General features: G+C 39.3%; 1 protein-coding gene across 1 annotated transcript in view; it reads right to left on the reverse strand.

The window, feature by feature from the left end:
- Positions 1 to 813: 813 nt before the first annotated feature.
- The window catches only part of LOC140227256 (signal peptide peptidase-like 3), a 158,698-nt gene continuing 143,356 nt past the window's right edge, over positions 814 to 16,155 (reverse strand). The window contains 4 exon segments of the mRNA XM_072307678.1: positions 814 to 937; positions 3,591 to 3,700; positions 13,198 to 13,397; positions 14,247 to 14,335. Coding sequence (XP_072163779.1) covers positions 869 to 937; positions 3,591 to 3,700; positions 13,198 to 13,397; positions 14,247 to 14,335 — 468 coding nt within the window. The 3' untranslated portion in view covers positions 814 to 868.

The raw sequence follows: 16,155 nt of genomic DNA on the forward strand, positions 1-16,155 counted from the left end.
ACGTTCCAATCAGTACAAGAATGCTTCCTGCTGGGGGTGAGCGGCAGAGGATCACTCAGAAGGAGGTCTGCCCCTCCCCAAGGCTGCCATCCAGAAGTCTCGCTGCCCCGCGACCGCTGCATCCTTCCGATTCCGTGGTCCCCGTGCACTTCTCATGAGGAATCGCTATTTTGGCACAATGTCGAGAAAAATAAATCGGGGGAGCGCGTCACTCCGAATGGCTCATGGGGCTTGGGACGAGACTAGTAGGCCGACAGGGGGAGGGGGTGTCATATTAGCTCGGCTCTCTGGCAATGCTTTGCCCCTCAACCTTGTGTTCAGCTTGTTTCCTGGCTTGACTTCACCCTGAGAATGCTCTGTGCCTGAATGTCGCACCACTTTTTCTGGCTTTGCTGACTGTAGACTCTCACCAACAACCTGGGTATCCCAGGTCTTCTAAAACATGCATTCTTCTTCTTTTTTTCTATCACTCTATCTTTTTATTTCAGTAAATTATCAATGTATTCAACATGTTGGTGAGGTATCCTTTCTGCTCAGTCTTAGTCTCTGTTCAAGTCACTGCCATCAAGACACATTAACCAAGCAGGAGTCTCCATATATTCTCCAGCGAGCACACCATCATTTCGTACCATTAATGGACTGGCACCACCGTGAAGCTCGACGCTCTCTCACGATGGCACATGAATGTCCCTCCCCCCGGGGGGCAACAACACTCCACAGTCCAATCTACGGATCCCTCCGCCCACCCCCAAAGAGCGCAACGGCATGACGCCTCTTGCGACGATTCCGTTGCGCCGAAGAAAAAGCTTGATTCCTGGTCTCTTCCAGCCTTTGCCTGTTACTACACCAGATGCATTTTGGCCTCCTGTCATACCTCCAGGTACTTATTCTGCTGGCCTTTGATGAATGGCTCATGCCACATTCGCCGCAAATCACCCTGAAATTAGAACAGAAGGGGATCATCAGACATCAATTAATCACTTCACCGTCATTTTCTCAAAATGCGAAGAACTTTTTATTCAAATTAGTAGAATTCTTCCGTCGAGATGTTTTCATTGCAACTGATTGACAAATTGCCCTACATCGACGTAAATAGACACTGAATTGATCAGTGTTTTAGTAGCAGACATGATAAAAAATCATGAGCGTACATATTCGAGCAGGATTTGAACCTATGACCTCCTGATCTCCGGACGGACGTCATCTCTACTAGACTGAGCTTCCGCCCGACAGCAAGTGTTGGTTCTATTCCTATAATATAGCATGCAGCAGGTACTGCTTTTGTTATTCAAATTAGTAGAATTCTTGCGTCGAGATGTTTTCATTGCAACTGATTGACAAACTGCCCTACATCGACGTCGATGTAGGGCAATTTGTCAATCAGTTGCAATGAAGAACTTTTTGTTTACACATTTTGTAACTACCTGTATGTACACTCCGTACAACCCCCATTCCACAGAGATTTTTTTCTCATCGGTCACTAGAAATCGGAAGTGAAGATTGTTGCTTGCAGCCACCCACCGAAGTGTATTGGATCGCAGTCTGATGAATCTGAATTGGTTGTTTGAGTGTCAGGTGAGTGTCAGACATATAGCACATGATCCTCATCGGATGATGTTGCCTCATCGGATCACCGCCCATCATGTCTAACACTGACCTGATAGTTGACCAACACAAGTCGGACCCATCGGACCGCGATCAAATACACTTCGGTTGGTGGCTGGAAGCGATAAACGTAGCTTCCGATGAGTGACCAATGAGAGAACATTTCTGTGGAACAAGGGTATACCAAACATGCATAAAAGACATCATGCGTGAAAGAAAACAAAATGTGCATATCTGTGGATTCTACAGAAGATTTTGCAAAGAAGACCTGAGATTTTTGGATTACTATGGTATAATTATGCCATGGCTGAAGTCTTTGTGTAACACTGAGAAATCATGTCCAGGAAAATTTTGTGGCAGGAATTATCTGCGTCTTGTCATCTTTGAGTAGGCAACTCCGAATTTTACTGCATATTCTATGTTGGAATTATGCAAAAAGTGGGGAAATGTAACAAAACGGATCACACAAACACCAAATTTAATCCTCTTTAACTGTGTTGAGAATTCAAGCGGTTATAAGTTAAGTGACTTAAATGCTTTTGATAATCTATTTTGTAACCAACATAAAAAGATTGAGTATGACTGAAATGGGGCTTAGATGAAAGAAAAATTTATATTCTATTGTGCAAAATACATGCAACGAATGATAAACTGAATTCAAAGATCCAGCAGCTTAGCACAGATATGCAGTTTCTGGAACTTGGAGGATTAAAGGGAAAATTTACCAAAATGTATGCAAAGATTCAGCATATGCAGAGACATTAGCAAAACACTCGGTGGAAGTTTGAGGAAAATCGGACAATCTGTTCAAATGTCATTAATTTCTATACAATTTTTGGTTCATTTCCTTACCTGTCTTCTCTAGAGAGAAAACTCTACAACAACTCATATCACAGCAACAGAAGGCCACATGGAAAATATAAGTAGAATTTCACAAAAAGTCATGATTCAAACATATTAAAGGAACACTTTACCTAGCCCCACAAGAAGGTACCGGGTACAAAATCTGTCTTTCACATGTATCTTTGTATCATGTTGAAGAGAATGTTTACTTATTGCATGAAAAAGAAAAGATACTTAATGCGAAATTCCTGTCATATTTTCTTCATATTATTCTACTACTGTGACAGTGACAAAATGTGTAAAGGGAGAGTTTCCCTTTAAAACAAAAGCCCTTCTAGAAGAGTAGTTTTGTTTTGTTTTGCTTTTTCTGGTGTGGTGGGTGGGGGGGGGGGGGAGCTGAAAAGCTGTAGCTCCTCACAAATACCAAATGAGAATAACTGGTAAGGAATGACATTAACCAGAACTATTGGAGTCTCGCCTACAACCCTCACAGGAGCTCACAGACTTGAATGTCAAGTACACCATGTTGATCCATCTGTGATGGAATATTTTCAAGCAGTAAATACTGCAGTGCGCAATCACCATCACTCAAAATCTGTGCAAACTGTAACTGTAATCAATCTGGGCAAAAAAAAAACAAAGAATGAAAGAAAAGAAAAAGATTGTCTGAATGACTGAGCTATGGCTGCCTAAAACTATGATGTATGTATGTACGTATGTTTGTATGTACACGTGTATGTATTTCATATCATTTCATTCATATCATTTCCAGCAAAAAAACAAAAAAGAAAAAAGAAAAAACATGTTCGTAGGCCTATACATGTACTGTACATGTATGCATGTCCGTATGTATGCATGTATAAATTGTATGTGTGTATGAATGAATGCATACATGTCTGTCTGTGTGTATGTGTGAATGTTAATGTGGTTTTGCAAGTATGTATGTGTGTATATATGTATGAATACATTGTATGTGTGTGTAAGTATGAATGTATCATTGTATGTCAGTGCATACATACACATTATATACATGTTATGATTTAACAATGGTTCCTCTGTATACTATGCACACGTGTGTTTGTGTTTGTTTGTTATTTGCTGGTGTAGAAGGAGGGGTCGCCGTGGTTACGCCGTCATCTCACCTTGAGATAGGCCATGATGAGAAGGGGCAGGAGTGTGAATGGGACGAGGTACAGGAGGGCCGGCTGTGCGTTCTTGTAGACCTCCGATGATATCGTGGCCGTCAGCAGTCCTGCGGACAAAATACCGACACACAAAATCAATGAGCTTTTTTGTTGCACAGCTACATTGTATTGTCTCGGCGTTCATGGCTGACATGCTCTTAACTTCACTCCAAAATTCCCCCTGAACATAATTACCATTGTTAAGTTTTTAATCCAATAAAATGATTTGATGCCATGAAAAATATTTTACCTCTGCCAAGAAGGTTATGCGACTGTCAGCTTTTGTGTGTTTGTTTGTCAGTCTGGTAGCAATATTACTTACAATATTTCAGTATCATTATTTTATACCAGAGATAGAAAAAAGAAAACCTAGTGCAGATGTGTACAGAGATCACTCAGAGATTTGAGGGGGAGTGCCGTCATTGTCTGTTTTAATTTGATTGCAGTTGTTACTTACAGCACTGCTTTGTGAAAACAATGGACAGATTAGAATTCCAAAACTTCCTGTTTTAAGTGGAATGTTCAATGTTGATGAAACCAACACCTTTCTGATTTGTTTGATTTGACTCTACAGGTATTTAATATTAAAATCTTAAAGGTATTAGCCCACATTTGTAAACCTGCAGCAATTGGTCTCATAGTTAGCATGGAGTTTGGGTATGATTGCAGTAACACCTGTGCAAAATTTCGTTCCAATTAGTCCATTACTTTCATAAAAATAAATGAAAATGCACCGTAATCCGTATGCATGCGTATAACGCTCGCTAGCTCCGGTCCACGTACGTGTTACATGTACAATGTACGTAGCTATAGCCCGCGCTCGTAATTCGATTTTGGGTCGGGTTGACCCGGTTTGAAAATTGATTTTAAAAAGATGATTTTCTCTCTTTTATCGAATGGTATAGACAAAGAGCGACAGGTGAGGTATGTTACTGTTATAACTTGTACTTGAAGTCATATTGGACCTGTTTTATGCAGTTTTGATTTTCGTGGGTTTGCAAATGTGGGCTAGTACCTTTAAGCCAGAGTGGATATGGACAAAAAATCAATTAATGATGAAATGTACACCAATCATCTACAAAGTAGTAAAATGTAGTCATCACAAGTACTGTCACTAGAAGGCTAACATGAGTCAAATTCTTCACAGGGCAACAGTGTGCAAGAACGTGGGCTGCTGCCTGCTAGGGGCGGTTCCTACATTGTATCAATCCAAATCACATTCTCACTTTGTATCATACCAGAAATGATGCCCATGAAACAGAATTTAGCATGGTGTGTATGAAGAAACACTCTCCCTCCCTTAGTCTGGGTGCCAGAGGCTGAACCTTGTTTTACCGTCCACCCAATGTTTTTTGATGGTTTTACCCTATTTCGGGGGTGCTGAATCCGAATCCGGATGATGCAACTCTTGCATCCTTGAGGGTTTTGAGATATTCAAGATGGCCGCCAAAATGGCCGCCAAAACCGGAAATTCCCACGTATTTCCTTCTAAATGGTGAGATATTGAAAACAAGTGATGGTTTTACCCTATTTCGAGGGTGCTGAATCCGAATCCGGATGATGCAACTCTTGCATCCTTGAGGGTTTTGAGATATTCAAGATGGCCGCCAAAATGGCCGCCAAAACCGGAAATTCCCACGTATTTCTTTCTAAATGGTGTGAAATTAAAAAGAATTGATGATTCTCCCTATTTGGAAGGTGCTGAATCCGAATCTGGATGATGCAACTCTTGCAGCCATGGAATTTTTGAGATATTCAAGATGGCGGCCAAAATGGCCGCCAATTAAAACCGGAAATTCCCATGTATTTCCTTCTAAATGTTGAGAAATTAAAAACAATTGATGGTTTTACCCTATTTCGAGGGTGCTGAATCCGAATCTGGATGATGCAACTCTTGCAACCATGAAGTTTTAGAGATATTCAAGATGGCGGCCAAAATGGCCGCCAATTAAAACCGGAAATTCCCTCGTATTTCCTTCTAAATGTTGGGAAATTAAAAATAATTGATGGTTTTTACCCTATTTCGAGGGTGCTGAATCCGAATCTGGATGATGCAACTCTTGCATCCATGAAGTTTTAGAGATATTCAAGATGGCCGCCAAAATGGCCGCCAATTAAAACCGGAAATTCCCACGTATTTCCTTCTAAAAGGTTAGATCTTGAAAACAATTGATGGTTTTACCCTATTTCGAGGGTGCTGAATCCGAATCTGGATGACGCAACTCTTGCATCCATGAAGTTTTAGAGATATTGAAGATGGCCGCCAAAATGGCCACCAAAACCGAAAATTCCCACGTATTTGCGTCTTCTAAATGGTGAGAAATTGAAAACAATTGATTTTTTTTTTTACCCTATTTCGAGGGTGCTGAATCAGAATCTAGATGGTGCAACTCCTGCATTGTTGAAGATTTTGAGATAGTCAATATGGCCGTTAAAATGGCCGCCCAAAACGGAAGTTCCCATGTATTTCCTTCTAAATGGTGACAATTTGAAAGCAATGGGTGGTTTTTATCTTTTTTTGAGTGTGCTGAATCCTAAGCTCAGGATACAACTCTTGCATCCTTAAGGGTTTTGAGATGATAAAGATGGTCGCCAAAAATGACCGCGAAAAATGGAAATTCATATGTAGACCCCCTATTTCCTTCTAAATTGTGTAAAAAATAAAACAGTTGGTGGTTTTACACTATTTTGAGTTTGCTAAATTTGAAGCTCCAGTATACAGCTCTTACTTCCTTGAGGGTTTTGAGATGATAAAGATGGCCGCCAGAATGGCCCCTAAATGGCCGTCAAAAACGAAAAATTCAATGTGAGCTCTATATTACCTTGTAAATGGTGTGAAATTGAAAACAAGTGGCGGTTTCACTCTATTTCGAGGGCGCTGAATCCGAACCTGGTTGATGCAACTTTCGTGTTCTTTTTTAAGGGTTTTGAGATGTCCAAGATGACCGCCAAAATAACTGTCAAAAATTGGTAAATTTTAGGCCCTATTCAGCACCCTCGAAACTTGATTGTTGAAATTCGTCCATTCTTTAGGGTTTTTAGACGTCCAAGATGACAGCCAAAATAAGTGGCAGAAATTCCAATGTCAATGTATTTTTTCTTAATGGTAAAATTTTTAAAATGAATTGATGGTCTTACCCTATTTCGAGGGTGCTGAAGGTCTTTGAAGGTTTTCGAACATCTATAAATGTCCTGTATGAACGGAAACTCCTTAACATGTTCTTATACTGAAATGGTGAAGTATTGTGCTCAAACGCGAAGCGGGAGATTAAACCCATGCAGGGTGAAAAGCAATAATTCGTATTCTTGAATTCAACTCAGTTGAGCGAATTTGTCAAATCAGCCAAAATTTATTGAAAGTGTAAATGACAGTCACAATGGTATTGTAATATACTGAGATATTCCGATATGTCTCAAACGGAACTTTAACACGTACTGGAAAAAAAGAAGAAGTGATATTGACATCATACTGAAACGTACAAACGCAAAGAAAGATACGATTGAAAATTTCTTTATGCATAATTGTTATGAAATAATGCTTGTGGTCTCCAATAATATGGCTCCATAGATGTAAAGTTAATCCTTTTCGGCTATCAATAGAGTAAAATCAAATTATGGCATGTTGGTATTTGGTGTTGAAACTTGTCTTGTATTCTGACGAGTCTCGCCTCGTATTCTTGTGAAACTTGTCGCATATTCTGATTAGGTCATTGGAAATGGTTGCATCCATGACCACTATAGTAGATATCAATAAGGGTAATTTCAAAAGCACTCTGCGCGATTATGATATTCGTAAGTACTGGATTATCAACTATTACCTTCCATGTTGTCGTTTAATTTTTATTTAGTTTTTTTTTTTTTTTCCAAGGCGCGTTACCTGTGATTTGTCCGTCCCCTCGTGTGTGTTTGTAATAGATTATGTATACATAAATATACATACATACATAATGTTACATCATATTGAAGAAAAAATTGAAGCATAACAATAAAAATGTCCCACTCGTGTCTTCAACAATGTCATCAAGACCACCAATATAAACCAAATAACCAATTTGAGTGTTCATGGATAAAGAGATTAAAACTGCTCATGGATTAAGGCAGGTAATGTTGGGTAATTTCAGTACACTTCTCTACATCACTATCACAATATGATTTAGATGAACATGTCTTGTCCATTAATTGTTAGTGTTCAAAACTTAATATCCATTATATGTAGAGGAAACAGTGTAATCTTGCAATTATTCAACCGCATCTGTAGTCTTGAAGGGTTAATTATTGCTGGCACACTTGTATCGTACCAACTCAAAGATATCCAGTAGAGCTGGTTTCACTGTATATACTGCAAGTTCAAACTGTGCCATTGACGAAAAACATCAATTGTTATCAATTTCTCACCATTTATAAGAAGGAAATACATTGGAGTTTCCGTTTCGGCGGCCATTTTGGCGGCCATTTTGACTATCTCGAGGTGCATCATCCAGATTCGGATTCAGCACCCTCGAAATAGAGTAAAACCATCAACTGTTTTCTATTTCTCACCATTTAAAAGCTAATAATAATAATAATAACCAATATTTATATAGCGCTTTTTCTAAACAGACACAAAGCGCTTCAACAATTGTAACAAAATACAAAAAAAAATCAACAGTATTTACAAAACAAAACAGAGAAAGTACAAAGCAAAACAAATAAACAATGACAACAATAATACATAGATATTTCCGGTTTTGATTGGCGGCCATTTTGGCAGCCATTTTGGCGGCCATCTTGAATATCTCAATACCCTCAAGGATGCAAGGTTTGCATCATCCAGACTCGGATTTAACACCATAGAAATAGTGTAGAACCATCAATTGTTTTCAATTTCTCACCATTCAGAAGGAAATACATGGGAATTTCCGGGTTTAATTGGCGGCCATTTTGACAGCCATTTTGGCGGCCGTCTTGAATATCTCAAAATCCTCAAGGATGCAAGAGTTGCATCATCCAGATTCGTATTCAGCACCCTCGAAATAGGGTAAAACCATCAATTGTTTTTAATTTCTCACCATTCAGAAGGAAATACATGGGAATTTCCGGGTTTAATTGGCGGCCATTTTGACAGCCATTTTGGCGGCCGTCTTGAATATCTCAAAATCCTCAAGGATGCAAGAGTTGCATCATCCAGATTCGGATTCAGCACCCTCGAAATAGGGTAAAACCATCAATCATTTTCAATATCTCACCTTTTAGAAGGAAATACGTGGGAATTTCCGGTTTTGGCGGCCATTTTGGCGGCCATCTTGAATATCTCAAAATCCTCAAGGATGCAAGAGTTGCATCATCCAGATTCGGATTCAGCACCCTCGAAATAGGGTAAAACCATCAATTGTTTTCAATATCTCACCTTTGAGAAGGAAATACGTGGGAATTTCCGGTCTTGGCGGCCATTTTGGCGGCCATCTTGAATATCTCAAAATCCTCAAGGATGCAAGAGTTGCATCATCCAGATTCGGATTTAGCACCCTCGAAATAGGGTAAATCCATCAACTTTTTCAATATCTCACCATTTAGAAGGAAATACGTGGGAATTTCCGGTTTTGGCGGCCATTTTGGCGGCCATCTTGAATATCTCAAAACCCTCAAGGATGCAAGAGTTGCATCATCCAGATTTGGATTCAGCACCCCCGAAATAGGGTAAAACCATCAAAAAACATTGGGTGGACGGTAAAACAAGGTTCAGCCTCTGGCACCCAGACTAAGGGAGGGAGAGTGTTTCTTCATACACACCATGCTAAATTCTGTTTCATGGGCATCATTTCTGGTATGATACAAAGTGAGAATGTGATTTGGAAAAAAAAAAGTGGCTTTGGCACCCAGACTACCTCCAATACTCTTTTTTCCACTGTGCCACTAGTCTAGAGCCTAGACTCTTATTATATCTTTATTCAAGCTGCTACACCTCCACACATCGAGTCGAATGATGACATGATGTCGAGAATTGGGGGAAAAAAAGTCAAGACCGATTGCTCTTCGCTAATGACTTTCCCTCAGAATTTTGAGGGAGCTTCCATGCATGAATTACAGCTACAAGTGCATGAACTTTTGACCTCTGTAGTAGCTGAGAGCTATCGGTCTGGACTCTTTTTCTGGGGTTCATGGGATTGCGCCATCACTCGACCAGACGCATAAATGTTTAGCAGCTGAAAGGGATCATATAGTATTGGTTGAGCTGAGGATTGAGCCTTTAACGTTTTGCAAGATACTACAAAAGCACTTCATGAAATGTTAAAGAGCGTTCAATTCTACGATTTGGAAATCAAAGTTCATGTAATGAAAATTGGTTTTGAAATGGCTGAGATATTCAAAAACCGAGAAAAACAAAGTGATACTATTGAAAGGTGTATCACACCTTTTTTTTAGGACTGCTTTATTTTGGATATATTTTGGGGAATAGTTAAAGGACAAGTTCACCTTCATAGACATGTGGATTGAGTGAATGCAGCAATATTAATAGAACACATCAGCAACAGTTTGAGGAAAATCGGACAATCCCTTTAAAAGTTACGGATTTTTGAAGTTTTTGCTTAGTCCCTGCTGGATGAGAAGACTACTACAGCTTGTGATGTCATATGTGTACAACGATATAAAGAAAATTAAAGATATTTTCACTTTTCTTGCATAATAAAAGAACACTTGACTTCCCTCTTTCAAAAGGCAAGGGGGGATACATTATTACCCTTAACATATGTCAGGGACAAGTCGAGGAATTGTGCATTTTATTCAAAAAGTAAAATTTTGTGGAATTCTCTATATATTTTCCTTGTATTGTTGTATGCATGTGACATCATACACTGTAGTGGTCTTCTCATCCAGCAGTGACTGTGCAGATACTTAAACAATTCATAACTTTTGAATGGAATGTCCGATCTTCCCCAAACTTTCACTGATGTGTTCTACTGATATTGATGCATTCACTCAATCCACATGTCTATGAAGGTGAACTTGTCCTTTAATCTCCATTCTTTAACAATAAGTCTCCAGGCATACAACGGTATGTGCCAATTGACAAAGACAGTACAGTCAGGGTTCACACATTACAACTGCTTTATTATTAGCATTTTCAGACTGTGATGTTAATTCATTACATACGACTGGTGGACATAGCTTAACAATGAAGTGGGGGAAAGACAGGCTGCCAAGAAAAAGAAAAAAAGCCTGTAATTTGGGGCAAAAATTCAATAAAAAGAACTTTGCCAAGGTAAGGCAAAGCACTGCATTTGATGTCAGTGTGCCACCAAAATTAATAAAGACAACTTATTTTGAATATTGATCACAATATGTACAAAAAAAAAAAAAAAAAAAATGATTGAACAGATAATGGAAGGTGCTTGTTTTTGTTTTCTTTCTACAAATGGGTTAAGCCTGGAGACAAGACTAAAACGCCCATGCTGGACTGGTTGGATTGTCTGCTCTGGACACAGGCAGGCCACTTTTTCTTCATCATATAACTGACCTTGACCTAAAAGATGACCACCAGATAGGTAGCCTCTGTAGTGCTGACACAACAATATAATGAAGTTAAAGGTATTGTTTACCATTGGGAGCACTGTTTTAAAAAAAAAAAATGTTTGAGGTATCACATTATATGCATGTGTGTAGGTCAGCTGTACCACAAAACATCCTACCATATTGCATATGTGCAATCAAACCTAAAATATAAGGATATATCCCTATTTTTCTCAATGGACCATAACTAGATGGTTTGCCCTCGAAACAATTTAATTATACATGCAACTATTGCTCACATTTTGTATATTTAACCAGTTGAGGACTGTTTGATTTTGCTATAACACATATTTCCCACAGACACTTGCCCGAATATACTCGGGACTCGTCCTCAACGGGTTAACAATACTTAACATTGATTATACTGATTAACATTTTTACATTGGATCATTTCTCTCCCTAACTCACATTTTAGAACTATCTTGAAGCACCAAAGCTGGGTTTTTGTTTCATTTTCAAATGGTAAACAATGCCTTTAACTGTGGACCCACACTTTGACAGGGACACAAGTTGGAGCAAATGGCCACAAACTTTGCCGATGCACACTATGGGGTTGTTGTAATGCTTCCTTTAAATTTATGATTCCATTTTTTCCCCTTTATCATCCATACAGTTTGACCTGCACCGTAATTTTCCCACTGCTGTGATTGCGTCTCCTCAAACAAGCTGTCCTCACTGACTTTCAGCCTTCTGTGACATCAACAGATATTGGTAGTTTTTGTTATACACTTTTTGTCAATAAAAATCATATATAATACTTTCAAATGTACTTTCCTAGATTATTCCACTCTGTAAGAGAAATATCAGCCAGTTGTTTTCCCTATTCATATCTCCTCTCTTGACGCCCACAACGGCAACACAAGAACCTTACATCATTTTTTGATTTGCTGTGATTAAAGGGATGGTATATTACTGGTTGAAGTGAGGATTCAGCTTTTAACTTTTTGTGAGAAACTCTAGAAATCACATCATGAAATGTCAAAGGGCATACCATTTGAACAGAAATTCATAGTTTATTACAGGAAAATTGGTTTTGAGATGGCTGAGATATCCAAAAACAAAGTAAATAAAAGTGATCCTAATAAAAGGTGGGTCCCACCTTTCAGTTTTATAAGAATATCTTTTTTTTTCCTGGATGTCTCAGCCATTTCAAAACCCATTTTTGTCAAATAAACTTTGAATTCCTCTTATGCTCTTTCATATTTCACAAGAGGTTTATTACTATCTCACAAAGAAAGTTGGAAATCTGAAGTCCCATCTCACCCAAAACTATACCATCCCTTTAAGTTTCATACCAGCACACAAACTACAACAGTGAACTGTCACACACAGAGGGAAGAGCTAGATCATCTTTGTGATGTTTCTTGGACCAAAATTGAACTGAACCTCATGAGGACACTTTCATTTCCATCTTCACAATGAATGGTTACGGTCGTACATCCCTTACTGCACAATCTGATGCTCCCCCCGAATTGACAAATATGAGAAGATACTACTCCTAGTAACTTCTGGGTTTAAAACCCCATCTCATTTGAAGGCGATTCCGCTATGATCCTTAAAAATTACTGTATTAAGCCAAATATTTCGTGAGGTTTTTATTTTGCGAATTTTGCCAGTCAACTGCAATTCCCGAAATTAAAGACACACGAAAATATTGACTCTGATCCCAATATGAATGTGACGTACACATATACATTTCTCCATTCAGTACAGGACTTTACGATCGCGAATTTAACAACTCACAAAAATGTCAGGAAGTCTTGATTCATGAAAATTTAGACTCGCTAAATATATGGTGTATACAGTATACAAAGCGCAATGTTGCAGCGTCATACTATCATGACACTAACGCCTTCAGGGCGGGTTGACCATAGAGAAGCCGTAGTGTAATTGTCTTGCAAGCAAAAAATGGAGTTGGAGGGCTACTGTGCAACGCTTTGCAAAATTTTCAGAGATTGCAATGGTTGCCACAATTGCCTTCCTAGTGAGATGGGGGCCTCGTCGGGGGAATACCTACCGACAAAATAGCCGATGAGGGAACAGTGAAAGTAGGTGAGCTTTTGCGTGATGCTGTTCGGCGGGAGGATGGGGGCGGGAGCCACCACGTCCGTCTGCTGCCTCTTGTAGTTGTCGTAGCGCATGACGAAGCAGAGGAGGAGGCCGGGCATCACGATGTCGCCGAGTCCCAGCATGGAGAAGTGACCTGAGTTGTGCATGCTGTAAGGGGTGGGTGTTGGAATCAGGGGGGGGTGTGGGGGGGGGGGATGTCGGGGTGGGTGGGTTAAGGAAGAGGGGGCAGAGGAGCAGAAGGGGGAGATGGAGAGAGGGATGGAGGGTGGACATGCATTTACAAAGATAGAAAGAGAAAGCGATGTTGAGAAAGGGAAGAAGAATAAAAGCCATGAATACACCACATCAACCCATAGTCATAGTGAAAATGCAACATATTACTGACAGAACTGGTGCCTGAGAGCAAATGGGGTGGGGGGGGGCATCATTTAAAACAGGAAACTTGTAAATAATTTGTAGGTGAATATGACATGGAGGAGGAAAATGAATCTCAAAGGAGAAACTAATGTCATTACTTCAGCTCAGCATGAACTTGTACACCCATTAACAACAGAAAAAAACTAGAGCAAACATTGATAGGCAAAAGGATAGTTGAATATTGAACAGTACTATCACTTCTTAGTAATATACATTTGTATATTGATGTATTCAGGGAAAGTAGTTTGAACTTAAAGCTGACTCTTGTTGACAGTTGCTGTTCATTTACACTCGGATGCAATCTTCATGGATGAGAATTGAATGGAATTGAAAAGGCCAGGTAAGGTGGAGGGGAGGAAAAAAAAAAAGGGGAAGGAAATACACCCTTCAACTTCCAAACGGCTGCTGTCAACCTTGCACAATTCCTTTTCTTTCCGCTACAGTGCCCTGCGACACTGTGACGGGACGGGACTATCAGGGCTGCTCGCTCGGGCGCGACGCGCCGCATCAATCAAAAGCGGCAGCGATCAGCAATGAACCATCCTCACTGTCAGTGACAGCTAGCTTTTCGCAACTCACCTTGGGAATATGAGTTTTCCGGGTAGAGAGAGCTGCGGCGCCTCCTTCGCGACTCCTGGCAAGTTGAATTTCTTTGCCATGATACCAACCTTGGAAATTAAAAAAAAAAAAGGGGGGGGTATGAGTATGGGGAGAAGATTAACAGCTCAAGAATGAAGAGTGACATTTAAATCTGCACTTACATAACCAAGGATACACTGTGAAGGATATTTAGTTTACTCCGTACATTAAAAGATCTCATATAAAATTGGAAGCCTACCAATTAAGGGATTTTCTGTCTTTTTTTTTTTCACTTTGAGATGTTAGTTAGATAGCTTTGTATAACACAACAAGGGGAAAACCCCTGATTGAAATTTCCAGTGACAGTAAGGTCAAATCTTACACATATAACACCTTTTGCCACTCAAAGAATATTTCACTCGCAAAGTTTTGTCCACCAATCCAAGTAGTTTTACTTTTCTTTAGTTGTTATAGTTGCTTGTTTTTTTTTTTGTTTTTTTCTCCAAGCTCATTGCAATAAATTTCAGAGTCATTTTACCTTCACAGGCAATGTACAAGTATATGTACACTTGCAATGACTTTTGAGGCAAGACCACTTGAAAATACAATCTTGTTGCCAAAGCTACATTTGGGCTTTAAATGAGGAAGGTGCTGACACTTCCATTAGAGCACTTGTCAATCGCCTGACACTTCATCTCATTCATGCAATGCGGGTAGGTCTCTCGAGTTACAGACCGTAGCCTCCCGCATCCGAGATGGGTTACCACGGCGATGACTCACGGGGGGGTGTGAATGCATCGCTGCCCGTCCTCCTACCGGCAGTATGGAGATAAAGTGCATGCCTGCATCTCATGCATTCTCCCTAGGACTGGCATTTAAATCTACAGAAGGGCAATTCCGCGGTTAGTAACGTTACATTTGAACAAATTTAGATATTTGTTTTTACCACTAAATTACCATTTATTCACTTCAAGTCAAAATTATGTCAAAAACATGTTCATCCTTCCCAGGTTTATGAAAGAGAAAAGAATGAACACAATCCAAGAAATATTTGAATTGCTATAGCAACTTAAAGGGCTGGTTAGTAATGTTACGAAAAAAGGACATGACAAAAAAATCAATGTCTTGTAACAAAAAGTGTGCAAAAATTCAAGTTACTTCAAACAAAGTGTTGCATTAATTTCAATTATTGCATCATGACAAATGTTCATGCAAATTTTTTTAGCAGTTCGACCAATAATTTTTTAGCTAGACCCCCAAAAGCATGGTTAGTAACGTTACGGTTAGTAACGTTACATTTGTCCGGAGAAATTCCGCAGGTCATTTCACCCTTTTGTAATTTACAAAATGTCACATGACTTCTGGAGTATTTAAATGCATTCATCTTTTACCCTTTAGCAAAACTTTGAGGAAAAAATTTCAAAGGAACCCACTGTAATTTGCATTTAAGTGAATTTCAGCGTCCCCAGTCCCACATGTACATTTTAAATGATGGTTTTAGATCTCACAAAATCAATGAATACGAAAAATAAAATCTACTGAATTTGAAAGACCCTAATGATTGGTGAACATCCATGGCATTAGTTGATACCTAGATTAAAGGGTAAGATAAAGAGGCACATTTCTTTTATCCATGTCATGTCCACCTAACTGCGGAATTGCCCAGTAAGCTTTATCTTTCATTTCTTTCTTGCTTTTTCTTGCTTTCCTATTCTTTTCTTCTCTTTCCTATTTCTCATTTTTCTGGTTTTCTGAATATATCCCTTGAAATCCGGAGGGAGGCAGATTCTGCACAACCTCAGCATAGTGGTGATGATTTTTCTGAAGAAAGTCCGGACCACTACAATATGAATGAACTCAGGAAATTTCTGTTGCATATATCAATTTATTTTTGATCACGCAGATTCAT

Source organism: Diadema setosum, chromosome 4 (genome assembly GCF_964275005.1).
Source record: "Diadema setosum chromosome 4, eeDiaSeto1, whole genome shotgun sequence".
Taxonomy (NCBI): Eukaryota; Metazoa; Echinodermata; class Echinoidea; order Diadematoida; family Diadematidae; genus Diadema; species Diadema setosum.